The 15792-nt window shown below is 40.3% G+C and overlaps 1 protein-coding gene across 6 annotated transcripts in view; it reads left to right on the top strand.

Annotated features, from left to right (window-relative positions):
- Window positions 1-15792, top strand: part of ATG5 (autophagy related 5) — a 122778-nt gene that overhangs the window by 60487 nt on the left and 46499 nt on the right. For all 6 annotated transcript variants that reach the window (XR_008557226.1, XM_008155212.3, XM_008155160.3 and 3 more), the window contains one exon: window positions 8927-9021. Coding sequence is in view for 5 of the 6 variants with exons in the window: in XM_008155212.3 (XP_008153434.1) it covers window positions 8927-9021 (95 nt within the window). In the remaining variant the exon portion in view is untranslated. The remainder of the gene's footprint in view (window positions 1-8926; window positions 9022-15792) is intronic.

Raw genomic sequence — 15792 nt, 5'->3', positions numbered from 1 at the left:
GTGGAACTCAGACTAGTCTGCCAAGACTGGAGGACTCCCCAGATGTTGACTTAGATATTCTTGGATCACCATTCTTGCTCCTACTACTATTTCATGATATGGCTGGACATTAATTCAGTTGAAATGACGGAAGGTAAATGGCAAGTAAATTGTTCCCACAGAGTGAGAAAATAGGGCCTTGTATGGTAGTTGAAAGGATTGGAGGAAGCAAAATGAGACCTGAAGGGAATATGGTATTGTAAAGTGTTGCAACTGGATTGTGTTCTTATTCTCCCCACTATGGTTGGCAAAGGTCATTTCAATTGCATTACTTCAGTGGGCAGCATTCACATAGAATTTGATGTGAATGGTGCAGACTCCCTGGCCCTGAGCCAGAGTGGACACTCCAGCAATCTTGTGATGATGGGGTTTGGCATAACCACTTTCCCATATTGGCTTTCACCTTTCACTTACCTTGTTGCTGACTCTAGAAGCTCAGTATCTTTGGCAGCCTGAGAGACAAAACACGTATGTAGTATTACTTTCTGCCAGGTACCATTGTAAGTATTTTGCATATATTAACTCATTTATTCCTTCCAGTGACTTTATGAATACATACTATTAATATCTTCATTTTACAAATGAGGAAATTGACACACAAAGTATAAAAGTATCTTGCTTAAACTCACCCAGATATTAATAAATGGCAAATTTAGGAAACAAAGGCAGGCAGTGGGGCTCTAGGGCATCTGCTTTTTCCACTATGCAATGCTACATTTGGGGTTCCTTTTTTTGTTTTTCCCCACTTGCCTAAATCAGTCATTCATTTAGTTATTTAGTTATTTAACAAAAGTTCATTGAGCATCTACTTTGTGCCAAGAACTTTTTAGGACTGAAGATAAATGCCTGGCCCTCATGGAACTTAAATTTTAGTTTGGGGAGAGTGACAGTTGATGAACAATAGAATAATTTCAAGTAATGATAAGTGTTTGGAAGTAAATAGAATAATGGCTTTGTTGCAATTATGAGGGAAATCTCTGAGGATGTGACACTTTTGAGACGTGAATGGTGAGAAAGAAGTGTCTATGTGAAGATTAGAAAACTGTGGTAGGGGAATGAGCTTGGTGTTTTCTAGGGACAGAAAAGAAAAATAGGTGACTTGGAGCCTAGTAAGTAAGCAGAGCTTAGTAAGTAAGCAGTCAGTTAGATCTGAGATGCATGCAGGAAACACTGCATCCCAAGGGGATGGGAGGTGGCTGAAAAGAACCTGCTTCTTGGGGCAGACATATTTAATTGCTGACACTGGTGGCCTGGTGCACGAATTCGTGCACATTGAAAGGAAAATTAATTAGAAGAAATATTTTAATATTGCTGTCTGCCCTTTCTCCATAATAGTGTCAACCAAATTCACAATCGACAATGACAATGGAAACACATGCGTGTGATTGGCGCCAGCGAGAGCTTTATATGGCTGGCATGCGTGAGCCAACTTAGCCTTTTATAGGTATAGAATATACTTGCTTAATTAGACCTGCTTTCTGATGTAGCTAAACTTTTTTCAGCCCAGTGAAACACCCAACTTCTCTTTCAGGTAATTGTCAGCAGCACAGCAGTAAATATCAACATGAAGCAGATTATTATTGTAGATCACGCAGGGAGAACAAAGGGTAAAATATTTAACTATAGCAGTGTTTGACTATATTCTGCACAGTGAGAAAACCTGAAGTCACTTTCAGGGTCCACCATTTCTTCTTTTTTGTTGGGTCAAGTTTCTAAGCTTTCTAAATCTTTGTTTTCTGATTAATGAAAAGAAAATAGAATTCCATCGAGTATCCTATCTACTTACTCCAGGACTTCTCTGAGGATCAAATGAGATGAGGCACGGGAAAATGCTTCACAGACATTTGGTTAAAGTGTAAATGTTTCCATCTGGGTATAAAGCAAGTTGTGTTCCTGGGCTGAAGAAACTGCAAAGAGGCTAGTCACTAGGGAGAGGAAGCCAGGCGTTGCTACATGATGTCATTACCCGGCGCCCAAGGCAACCGTTTCTGGGCTGGCCATGGCATTGGCTGCGATTTGGTGAGCTGTCACTCCGGGGTGGTGGCGGGGCCTGTGTCCCACTTGGGGGAAGCCAAGTGTTGCTTTGTCAGCCAGGTCCGCACTGCTGTTTCTCTGTAAATGGCAAGTGTACGTCACGGCAGTTTCTGTGTTGAGCGTCTGCCCCCTGATGGTTAATGCGCATTGTAGTGACTGGTTGGACAGTGGGAAGGACACTTAGCATATTAGCCTTTTATATATATATAGACTAGAGGCCCAGTACACAAAATTCGTGCAAGAGTAGGCCTTCCTTCTCCTGGCGGCCGGCACTGGCTTCCCTCTGGCTGCCGGCAGGCAGCCAGGACCCGGGCTGGCTTTCCTCCAGTCACCCGCAGGCACCCGGGACCCAGGCTGGCTTCCCTCTGGCCGCCCGCAGGCAACTGGGACCCGGGCTTCCCTCACAAGCCCCAGCTTCGTCCAGAAGGATGTCCAGTCTAATTAACATTTTACGCTTTTATTATTATAGATGGTTGCTTGCATGCACAGTTTGGGCGGGGACCAACCTGCTCCAGTTGTAGGCATTAAGGAGGTACTGTAGATTGTCTTTTAAAATAATGATTCTAATACGAAATTTGAAATAACCATATTATTAAAGTACATCATAAAGCATTATTCCTTATGACTCATTAGAAAAGTGTTTGGAAATTTATTCATTAATGATCTGATTCAGTTTATTTAAAAGCACATTCTGGATGCTGTGTAGAGATATAAGTGGATTGGCAGAGATCAGTTAGTAGGCTGTACAATGGTTCAGTTGAGAGATGATAGTGGTTTAGATGAAAGTTGTAACAGTGAATACAGAGATAATTAATTGCACTGTAAAAATATATATTGATTACTGCCCTTGACTCCAATTTTCTAGATTATAGCACAGGAGTAGATAAACATCTTATTCTGAGACAATGATAGTCCAGGTCAGGGTTTTCCTGGGGTGCAGATTTTATCGCTCTCTTGATTCACTCAAACAACCAATTCCCTAGGGTGCAACTCTACTGCAAGGTGAGTGTTTATATGCAGTATTTAAGGATTAGCCTTCTCCAGGATTGGCATTCCTTTCAGCCTTAATGTAGAGGCCAGACCGCTAGCCCTGCCTCCTCTGTCTTCATGATGAATTTTCACGGGGCATTGAAGTCTTTCAAGACTTCTTTGCTTTAGTTAGGACCCCCCCGAAAGATATATCTCAGTAACTTTAAACCTCAAGCAGATGGACTCATAGAAATGTATGGTATACTTCTGTTTAGCAGCATCTGAGCACCAATGGGTGTGCTGCTGCTTGCCATGGTTCAGCCTAACTGTCCTAGTAACATAAGATTCTCTGAATTTGGTTAGACAGAAGACAAATGAGTTTGAAGATACAGGTCACTTTTTTAACATATCTGTGTTAAGTACCCTACCAGTAATTACTATTTCTTTTTTCTTTTAATAAATTTTAATTGATTTCAGAGAGGAAGGGAGAGGGAGAGAGAGATAGAAACATCAGTGATGAGAGAGAATCATTGATTGGCAGCCTCCTGGATGCCTCCTACTTGGGATCAAGCCCACAACCTGGGCATGTGCCTTCCGGGCAATTGAACCATGTACCTCCTGGTACTTATGTCGATGGTTAACCACTGGGCCATTGTGGCCGGGCCCAGTAATTGCTATTTGTTTTTCCCCTTCCTATTTTGCTTTTCAAAAATATTTAACATTACTTATGAATAAATTAATTCAAAAAGTCTATAATTGGATATGATGTCTGTTACATATTTTGAAAGCTTCAGGTCGAAAATACTAAATACCATACACTGCCACTTGTAGTGATTTGAATAGTAATGTTGGTAAATGCAAATTTTGTGAAGAGCAGGGTCCCTTCATTGTGATGTTCAGCCATTTGCTTTTCAAAGAAAAGCTTAACATTTGTTTTTTATGGGCTGTCATGATCTGATACTTTTTGGGGGGTGGTGCAGTAAATCTGTTTTTTGACATTACAGGCATTAAAAAGCAGGAAGTGAATAGTGTGTGCATGTGGAGGCCATTTTACCCCTTTTTTATAGTTTGAGGGTTTCAGCCATTGACAACTACATTACTGAATGAGGCTGAGTAGCAGGTCCATAGATGTCCTCCATGTCTCCTGTGGGGGCTTGTAGATACATACATTATTTGTGGTGTGAAAATGTTAAAAACTCACCTTCAATTCTTAACTCTCCTAAAACCCAAATGAAAATATAGATACATTCTTTAAAATTGTCACTTTTTTTTAAAGTATACTGGACTTATTTCTTTTATTTTTTAATTTTTCTTTATTGATTAAGGTATCCTATCTAATAATAGACAAATATGCAAATTGATCGCACCTTCGCTATGCCCAAGCCACGCCCACCAGCCAAGCCACGCCCAGCAACCAATCAGGACGAATATGCAAATTACCCCAACAAAGATGGCGGCTAATTTGCATATCAAGACAGCACTGAAAGAAGCCAAGAGCTGCAGAAGGGAGCAAAGCTGCAGAGAAGCAAGCAAGCCTGGGGGGAGGAGAAGGGAGGAGCGGAGGCGGGTCCGGAGGAGAAGGAAGTTGAGCAGGCGGGGCCCGGGGAGAAGGGGCGGGGCCGGGGGAGAAGCGGAGGAGCGGAGGCGGGGCCGGGGGAGAAGGGAAAAGCAGGCGGGCTGGCAGAGAAGGTGGGCCGGGGGAGAAGGGAGGAGCGGAGGCGGGGCCGGGGGAGAAGGGAGGAGCGGAGGCGGGGCCGGGGGAGAAGGGAAAAGCAGGCGGGCTGGCAGAGAAGGTGGGCCAGGGGAGAAGGGAGGAGCGGAGGCGGGGCCAGGGGAGAAGGAAGGAGAGCGGGCTGGTGGAGAAGTTAGAAAAGCAGGGGGGCTGGCGGAGAACGCGAACGCGGGGCGGGGGGACAAGGGAGGAGAGCAGGCAGGGCTGGGTAGAGTGCAGCAGGAAACCCTATTGCAGGATTTTTCCTGCAACGGGAACGCTAGTTATATATGTGTCCTTATCCCCCCATTCCCCCCCCCATGCTCTCACCCCCCTAGTGTCTGTGTTATGATTATATGCATGCACACAAGTCCTTTGGTTCAGCAGTCGCCAACCTTTCGGACCTCATGGACCACCAGTGGTCTACGGAACATCAGTTGGCAACCACTGCTTTGGTTGATCTCTCCCCTTTCCCCCCACCTTCCCCTGCCTTCCCTCTGATGTTTGACGATCTGATCAATGCTTCTCTGTCTCTGGATCTGTTTTTGTTCATCAGTTTTAAAATTGCCACTTTTATTCTTCAGTTTTTTCAAACGATATGTGACTATATATGATACCCTAGGATTAAGGGAGGAAGGTCACACTTACAGGGAGCCCCTTTCCAAGGCGGGGTTTAGAACTTGTTGGAAAGGGTAGAGATCACCCCCTGGATTAGTGGAAAATTTTGTTATTTTTCCCAGATTAGAGCTGGTCTGCATTCACTGGACAATCAGTACAATGTGGAGTGCAGGCCACCAGTAACAAGTGTCATGTTTGCGCAGAGGGAGTGGGAGCTCTGTGGGAAACCTTAGAGGAGCCACCCAGATGGGCCTCCACAGGAAATCAGGGTGCTGATAAGGGCAAGGGGCCTTCATGTGCCTATAGTCAGGAGCCCCTTTCTCTTACAGTGTCCTTTCAGCACCTTATACTGGGAAAGCTTAATGTGCTCATCACAGGAGAGACGCTTAAAGAAAAGAAAAATGGTGTCCATTATGGCACTGCATATGTTGAAGGGTGAATTTAGAGTTGTCATTAAATTGATAATTGACACAATGATGTTGCTTTTCCAGATTTTTTTTTTTTTGCTATATAAGTACATAATAACTTTTTTGCTAATAACCTTTCTGTACTTTTTATTGTATGTTTGTATTTGCTTTCCTTCCTTTAGCCCTATTGACATTTTGAGTCAGGTAATTCTTGTTTGTAGGTGCTATCCTGCACATTGTATGGTGTATAGCAGCATCCCTGGACTATAGTTGTGACAACCAAAAATGTCTCCAGATCTACCAGGGAGCAAAATCTTCTCTGGTTAAGAATGACTGCTTTAACGTTTGGTGGCGGTTTTTTTCCTGTTAAAAACAGTATAAATCTTTCATTTTACTATAATGTTTTTCTTGTGGTTTTTAACAGGTTCTATTTTAATAAAAGAGGGTATCTTAAATAATTATAAAATTTTATTTTCAGGAGAGGCATTAGAAGCTATTTACTCTAATTCCTTGATTTCATCTATAAGTGAATTATGGTAGACTTTTCAGTTGATTTCTTTGTGATCACGTAGCTGTTTAGTTGCAAACCCAGGATTAGAACCCAAAATTTTCAGTGAGAAGTTCTGTTCATAGTATTCTATTATTCATTCTTTGGCTCAAGAGCATATATTATGCATGCATTATTGTAGGTAGGTGCTAGAGATCATTAATGATGAGCAGTGAGTAAAATCTCAGGTATGCAAGAAGAATCATTTTATTTAGCTATTACATTTTTGCTTACTACTTAATGGAAAAAAAGTACTTTTTAAAAATAAATTTTTAATTGATTTCAGAGAGGAAGGGAGAGGAGGGTAACAGAAACATCAAATGATGAGACCGAATATTTGATTTGTTGTCTCCTGCACGCTCCCTACTGGGGATCAAGCCAGCAACCTGGGCATGTGTCCTGACTAGGAATCGAACCGTGTTCGATAGGTTATGCTCAACCACTGAGCCACACTGGTCGGACAAAAAAGTAATTTTTTAAAAAGCATTAAAAGAATAATTGATTCATAAATGAAAGGACTGTGGTCAAAGGAGCTCCTCTTAACATTATGATGCAGTTTTGTGGTTGCAGCTGTTGAAACGGTTGTGGACTTTGAATCAGAAAACCAAGCGTCTGGTCTTGGTTCTGAATTAAATTCATAACAATCTGAACAAACAGTTGTTATTTGTAAAATTGCAAAGAACTAACTGGATTCTAAATTCCATGTGCTATCCGTCTAAGTGTAGTATCACTCTAGAGAAGGCCTAGAGCCTGACACAGTCTTCTAGGACCAGAGATATCAGAAGAAACAATTAAGCTTTATTTTTTAAGACAATTTTGATGGCATAAGCAGGATGAATAGATTGCCAGTAAATTGGATTGAGACGAATCTACTAGTGGCGAATATGCTTTAATACCAAACTGATCTGAAATTATGGAGCTATTTTCTTTATAGAGATTTGATTCTGAGAGAAAAATCATTTAAGCTAAAATTCTCAGTTAAATAACAATGCACAGAACGAGGGGGTGGGGGGATGTGATTTACTTATTCTTTACCAGATAAGGGACTTGTATCCAGAATACATAAGGAACTTTCATATATAAAAAGGGGACAAAGGATTTGATGGACACTGCTCCAAAGAAGATACATAAATGGCTAGTAAACAAATGAAAAGATGCTCAGCATAATTAGTTCTTAGGGAAATGGAAATCAAAACTCTAAGGAAATACTACTTTGCACCCACTAGGATGACTATAATAGAAAAGATGGGCAATAACAAGTATTGGCATGGATGTAGACAAATTGGAACCCTTATACTTTTCTGACGGGAATGTAAATTGGTGCTGCCTCTTTGGAAAACAGTTTGGCAATTCCTCAAGACATAGGTACCATATGGCAGGTATACAAACAAGAAAATTGAAAAAATTTGCATCCACACAAGAACTTGGACATGAATGTTCATAATAGCCAAAAAGTGAAAACAGCCTAAATGTCCCATGAACTGATGAATGGGTAAACAAAGTGTGATATCTCCATACAATGAAATATTATTTGGCCATAAAAACGAATGAATTTCTTATACATGGTATAGCATAAATGAACCTTAAACATAGTCTTGGGGGGAGGGGAGAACAGACGCAAAAGACTACATCTTAATATGATTTCATTTATATAAAATTTCTGGAATATATAGAATAGAGAATAGTGATTTCCGGAGCAAGGAGGACAGGGAAACATAATAATTATTAATGGGTATGTATTTCTTTTTGGGATGATGAAAATTTTCAGGAATTAGATATTGCCAATGGTTGCTTAACTCTGAATATATTAAAAAACACTCAGTCATACACTTTAAAAGGATGAATTTTATGGTATGTGAATTATATCTCAGTAAAGTGGGTGTGTGTTTTTTAAATTAAACCTGAAAAAAAATTTTAAGATGTTTAATTAGTTCACATTTGTTTCAAAGCATTTCCTGTAATTTTATATTTTTTGCTGTTTAATGTTAACTGTGTTTGGTATTGTGACTTCACTTCTTAAAGCAAGTCCTGGCTAAAATTCAGGTCACTTGAAGCGGTTGCCTTTATAGTTTAGATCAGTGATGGGCAACCTTTTGAGCTTGGTGTGTCAAACTTCGCCAGAAAACTGAGCATAACTCGGGTAGTGTGTCACTTTGAGGAAAAAACATTATTTCGCAAATGTTTCATCCTCGGCATGCGGCCGCCTCAGCGGCCGTGTGTCATCAGAAATGGCTATGCGTGTCAGTGCTGACACACGTGTCATAGGTTCGCCATCACTGGTTTAGATAGTAGGAGTAGGAGTAGAACAAAGGAAATCAAGATATTCATCCCAATCTGATGGGGTATCCCAGTCATAATCTGTTTAGGGTTTTTCTTATGAGAAAAATGTCTATCTAGGAAGAGGAAGCAATAATATAGAAAAATTAATTTTATATCTTTATGTTTAGTTATAGAAATATAAACTTAAGGGAAAAAATCATATATATAAATAATACCCTTTCAGAAATTTCTAAAAGGTAGAGGTTTGACAACTTGCATCTCTTCATGTGAGGTATTAAATTATAATGTTATTCACTTTTAATAAATAATTTATTGTTACAGACAGATTTGACCAGTTTTGGGCCATCAATCGGAAACTCATGGAATATCCTGCAGAAGAAAGTGGATTTCGTTACATCCCTTTTAGAATATATCAGGTAGGAAGTTACATTATTAACAATAATAACTTATGAAAGCCTCAGACATCTTACTTCTTGAAGTTCTCTAGTGCGTTGATCTCCTCCACCCTGCACTCCCTGCTCCCAGGCCTTCACCACACTGTTGTCTGTGTCTATGAATTATTCATATATGCATATAAGTTCTCAGTTAATCTCTCTCTCTGCCCAATCCTCCTCCCCTCCCCTTCCCTCTGAGATTCGTCACTCTGTTCCTTGCTTATATGTCTCTGGATCTATTTTGTTCATCAGTTTATTTTGTTCATTAGATTCCACATATGAGTGGAATCATGTGACACTTGTCTTTCTCTGGCATTTCTCTTAGCATATTACCCTCCAGGTCCCTCCATGCTGTCTCATATGGTAAAAGATTTGTCTCTTATGGCTGCACAGTATTCCATGGTATAAATGTGTAATAGCTTTTTTATTCACTCATCTGATGGGCATTTGGGCTATTTCTAGATTTTAGCTAATGTAAATTGCACTGCTATAGGGGTGCATATATTCTTTCTGATTGGTGTTTCTGGCTTCTTAGGATATATTCCTAGAAGTGGGATCACTGGGTCAGCTGGGAGTTCCATTTTTAAATTTTTGTGGAAACTCCATACTGTTTTCCACAGTGGCTGCACCAGTCTGCATTCCCACCAGCAGTGTACTAGGATTCCCTTTTCTCCACATCCTCGCCAGCACTTTTCATTAGTTGATTTGTTGATGATAGCCATTCTTACAGGTGTGAGGTTATACCTCACTGTTGTTTTAATTTACATCTCTATGATGATTAGTGACTTTGAGCATTTTTCCCAAATGTCTCTTGACCATCTATCTGTATGTCCCCTTTAGAGAAGTGTCTACCGTATTTTCCGGCATATAAGATGACTTTTTAACCCAGGAAAATCTTCTCAAAAGTTGAGGGTCGTCTTATACGCCGGGTGTCATCTTATAGGGCTGGTATATCTCAAACTATATTTTAACTGGAAAAGTTGGGGGTCGTCTTATACGCCCAGTCGTCTTATACGCCGGAAAATACGGTATTTGGGTTCTTTGCCCATTTGTTTGTCTTCCTTTTGTTAAGTTGTATGAGTTCCTTGTATATTTTGGATATTAACCCCATATCAGATATATCATTGCAAAGAGGTTCTCCCATGCAAGGGGCTCCCTTTTCATTTTGTTGATGGTTTCTTTTTGCTGTGCAGAAGCTTTTTATTTTGATGCAGTCCATTTGTTTATTTTCTCACTTGTCTCCCTTGCCTTAGCAGATGTATTAGCATGCATATTGCTACAAGAGATGTCTGATATTTTGCTGCCTATGATTTCTTCTAGAATTTTTGTGGTTTTAGGACTTACATTTAAGTCTTTTATCCATGTTTTTTATTCTTGTGTGTGGTGTAAGTTGGTGGTCTAGTTTCATTTTTTTTTTGCAAGTATCTATCCAATTTTCCCAGAACCACTTATTGAAGAGACTATCTTTAACTTCATTGTATCCCCTTGCCTCCTTTGTCAAATAATAATTGAGTTAATGACTTGGGTATTTTGACCTATTTTTGCTTCACTTTTCTGGTCTGACAATTTGTGCCTACATGTCAACCTCACTGAGCTCAAAATATTGTAAAATATTTAAGACAAAAATGATAAAGCAATTGCCCTTGAGAAAAAAGTTGTTTCCTAGAAAGAGCACTTAACTAGAAGGGGAGGCCTCTGAGGCTCTGTGGGAGGCCAGACCTGACACCTGTGTATCCATAGGAGGTTACTCAGCCTTGCTAGGCCTCTGTTTCCTCATCTATACAATGAAAGGGGCATAGTTATTTTTTAAAGAAGCTTATATGACTGGTTTATATAATTATGCCAGTGATGTTCTTATTTTTTAAAACATTTAAACTCCTAGCTTCAGAGCAGATTGATCATTTTTACAACAAACAGTCCTTTTCTTTATGGCACCTTTTGACTGGAGTCCTTATGGTGCCATATGGGTTTTAATCATTTCTAAAAATGAAATTTATACTTTTCATATGGTTCATCTTTTTATGAATGCAGAGTAATTGTTTTGTTCATGCTGTGTGTCCATGGTCTAAAAGGTACCTGGCATGTACTAGTAGGCTTTTGTGAGTATTTGTTAATTTGTTAAATTGTTCACCAATTATTAATAGTTAATTGGGTACTATTCTGTTTTCCATGATCTTCATAGTAATGTGCCATAATGCATTCCCAGAGTTTAGCAAAGTATCTTATTTGTGGAATCCTATCTAATAAAAGAATAACATGCAGATTGACCATCACTCCAACACACAAGATGGCTGCCCCCATGTGGTCAAAGATCCTGCCCCCATGTGGACACAAGATGGCCACCACAAGATGGACAGCAGAGGAGGGCAGTTGGGAGGCACCAGGCCTGCAAGGGAGGGCAGTTGGAGACGATCAACCCTGCAGGGGAGGGCAGTTAGGGGTGGCCTGGCCGGCAGAGAAGGGAAGTTGGGGGCAAACAGGCTGGCAGGGGAGCAGTTAGGCATCAGTCAGGCTGGCAGCAGAGTGGTTAGGGGGTGATCAGGCTGGCAGGCAGAAGTGGTTAGGGGCAATGAGGAAGGCAGGCAGTCGAGTGGTTGGGAGCCAGCAGTCCTGGATTGTGAGAGGGATGTCTGACTGCCCATTTAGGCCCAATCCCACCGGACATCCCTCGAGGGGTCCCAGATTGGAGAGGGTGCAAGCTGGGCTGAGGGACAACCGCCCCCCCTCCGTGCATGAATTTCGTGCACCGGGCCTCTAGTAGTTGAATAAAACATATCACAGATTCTGAAGACATCCTCAAAAGAACTCCAAAACTAATTTGCGATGTATACCTCCCAGCACTTGTTTGGATGGTTAGGTTTTGACATGTATATTTAACTACTAGTATACTGTGGTTTCTATATTGTAAATACATTAAACTCCTATAGGAAAAGTGTGTTATACTATTACTTAACGTAGGGATTATTATTGTTAGAATAGTGCAGATGTACACAACAGAGATCTTCCTTTTCACATTTATCATTCATTTCTGGGGAAATTATCAGCTGTGTCATACCTCTTACTGTGGTGTCATCACACAGGATTTAGAGAGAAAGAATATGAGAGAGAGGGAGGGGAAGAGAAAGACAGAATATGTATAAAAGAGAGAATGGTTTTCATAAAGTTCTATAATTAGATAGAAAGTGGGGAGCTAGAGTATTCTCAGAATTTGCTTGGCAAAACGTGGCTGCCAGGTGGGACCTCTTTTGCTGCCTGATCTTGCCTGTGTCATGATAGTGATTTTTCCTCAAATAGGAGACAGAAACTGAGGTTCTCAACTGACAATTTATTGTTGCCTTTACCCCTTTCCAGTTTGGTTCTTATTTGAGTTTGTTAAGATTTTATTTATTTATTTAATTTATTTTTTTTATTAAGGTGTTACATGTGTACATATCTTACCATCCCCCCCACTCCCATACAAGCCCTCACCCCCCAGTGTTTTGCGTCCGTGGTTATGCTTATATGCATGATACAAGTCCTTCGGTTGATCTCTTATCTCCCCATGAATTTGTTAAGATTTTAGAAGTGAGATACATTAAGTGAACATAAAAATTTAGGAGCCTTCGTTTTCGCCTATTGTTCATTTCTCACCTTTTTCCATTCCCTATTTTGTATTTTTGATTCTTCATTCTTGCCTTGTCCAAAGGAAGGAGGGCTCTGCTTTCCGTTTTCCTAATTATATGATCTAAATATAATACAGATTTCTGTTGCTGACTCCTTTACAGCTGATTTGTTTGTATGTTGGCATATTTCATTGATTTTCAAAGCTTTTACTTAGACTGCATTTTGATTAATCTGCACCGTTTTAACATACGAGATATACATTTCTGTACTATTTGAGACCTTAAATTAGTAAGTAGATTTAAATAAAACCTAAAAATCCAGGTTTATTAATAAGATAAATGAGGGGCATAGTTTTGCTAAAATACTTATTTTTTCCTTGCAGAGTTCTAATAGACTTCCTCTGTAGCAAGGGGTAAAAAGGAAGGGCACAGAGAGCATGCGTAAGTGAGACCCATTTTGTCGTTGGAAGCCTCAAAACCATCTTATAATGATGTAGGAATCATTATTTCATTTTATATAGAAGGAAACTGAAGCTGAGGGACTTTAAAGTCACTTGCTCAGGAGCACACAAATGAAAAATGGAAGAGCTAGAATTCAGACCTAGGTGAGACTTATTACAAAGTATGACTTTATTTATAAAAATTAAGTTTATAGAATTTTTAAGATATAATTGTCACATAAAATGAAGTATGCCTTGACCAAATAAAGTTGATAGAAACCTAGAAAATCTCTAACTGGTGATATTATTTAAAGACTGACTTTTGTACAAATTGTTAGAAAACTTTAGTTCTTTTTCATCCATAATTCAATCATCATGGATTCAGAATGACTATAATGTAGTGCAGAATTTTAGTGGTAAAGTAAAATAAATCCAAAAGTAGTCTAGAGGCCCATTATAGACCCAAATGTGTCATCCCTGTCATTTACATAACAGTTTAGTTTGTTGTGTGAATTTCAAGTCTGTTTTCTTGAAATCCAGGTGCTTCATTTTAGCCAGTATTTTAGAGATGAGGTTAATGGCAGGAAGTTTTGCAGAAATGGAACTAGAATCTTATTTAAAATAGCACATGTAAACAGATAATATTTAATGAAGATATCTGTTAAAAACATTGTACAATGACTGTAAGTGAATATTTGGCACATTATTCTGTTTTCCAAGAAGCAATCCTATATAATAAAAGCCTAATATGCTAAGTGTCCAGTTGACTGGTAGGCCATTCAACCAATCAAAGCGTAATATGCTAATGATATGCTAAGGCCGTTCAACCACTTGCTATAATGTGCACTGACCACCAGGGGATAGACGCTCTGACCAGTAGGTTAGCTTGCTGCTGGGGTCCAGGCCGATCGGGACTGAGCGAGACAGGCCAGACATGCCCTGGAGCCCTCCCGCAGTTCCTCTCTGGCTTGCCAACCTACCACGTCCCTCCCTGGCCCCGATCGCGCACCGGTGGGGTCCCTCAGCCTCTCTTACGCCCTCTTGCAATCTGGGACCCCTCGGGGGATGTTGGAGTGCCGGTTTCGGCCCGATCCCACAGGCCAGGCTGAGGGACCCCACTCGTGCACGAATTCATGCACCAGGCCTCTAGTGGATTTATAAATGTTAACCCGCCAATGTACTTTGTGTCAGAAAAGTTTGTCTTATCCATTCATTAATTCAACAAGTTCATTTACTCACAAATATTTTCATGCTGTACCCTGTGCTGTGCACAGTGCTACAAGTGGTGATTAATATCATACATCACCCTCTATAAAGTTTATAATCTAGAGGTTGAAGCTAATCAAGTAAGTATAAATATAAAATCACAGCTGTTATTGCTGCTGGGAAGGAGAGGTATATAGTGCGAACAAAGCCTAATTCCTCTGGAATTTGATCTAGTTTTTGGGAGGGCAGAGAGGGCTTTCTTGATGAAGTGTTGTGTCTCTTGAAATGTGACAAATAGGTGGAGTTAAGGTAATAAAAAAGTGATGAGAAGACCTTTGAGCATATTATAAATGTGAGGTCCCTAAGAGGGCACATTGTCAATATGAGGACAACCTGGTGGTCTTGAGCACAGAGTTTGGGGATCGGAAAAAGATCAGACCATATTAATGAATTTTTCTTTCTCCTATAAATATTTTTCAATAATTTATATTATAATTTATGTTTACATTTACTCAATAAGGAGTATTTAATCACCTACTTTATTCTACACTAGTGCCCCTGTGCACAGATTCATGCACACTGAAAGGAAATTAATTAGAAGGTGGCCAGCAGGGCAGGACTGGGCAAGACGGGCCAGACACGCCCTGGAGCGAACCTCGCGCCGTCCCTCTGTGGCCAGCCGCACCTGGGGTGGCACCACGGTTCAAAGGGCGTCTGCAGAGTGAGCAGGGTCCCTCCAGCAGGTGAGGTGCCCCAAGGGGTCCTGGATTATGAGAGGGTGGTTCTCAAGTGACACTCCCCGGAATCGGGCTCCCTCCTCTCTGGTTCTGGTGTGCATCATCCGAGAACTGCCGCTGCCAAGTCATAACAGCTTGGCAGCTCCTGCATTGAGCATCTGCCCCCTGGTGATCAGTGGGTATCATAGCTACCAGTTGGATAGTCGGACAGTCACTTAGCCTTTTATATATAGAGATGCTATTCTAGAGGTTAAAAATAAATTCAGATAGTGTTCTCAGGAACAATGTACCAATATTTTTAGTTTGAACACCCAATTTTAATGAAGAATGAACAAGAATAAGCATTTTTTTTTAAAATATGTTTTTATTGATTTCAGACAGGAAGAGAGAGGGAGAGAGAGAAATAGGAACATCATTGATGAGAGAGAATTATTGATCAGTGCCTCACACTGGGGATGGAACCCGTAACTCAGGCATATATCCTGACCAGGAATCAAAATGTGACCTCCTGGTTCATAGATCGATTGTCAACCACTGAGCCCCTCAAACAAGGCTATATAAATATTTTTAAATGTTCCCAGGTTACTTTCCAAAAACTAATGAATTCAGATTTCTACCAACAAGCTAGGACAATATGCCTCTCCTGGTATATCTTCACCAGCAATAGGTGTTATAACTCTGACTTTAAGAGACAATCTTATTGTTACTTTAGTTAGTATTTCTCTCACACCTAGTAAGTTTACACATCCATTCACCTTTTTGGCCATG

Source organism: Eptesicus fuscus, chromosome 10 (genome assembly GCF_027574615.1).
Source record: "Eptesicus fuscus isolate TK198812 chromosome 10, DD_ASM_mEF_20220401, whole genome shotgun sequence".
Classification (NCBI taxonomy): Eukaryota; Metazoa; Chordata; class Mammalia; order Chiroptera; family Vespertilionidae; genus Eptesicus; species Eptesicus fuscus.
Note: the sequence above shows the minus strand (reverse complement) of the source record. Positions and strands in the feature narration are given on the sequence as shown.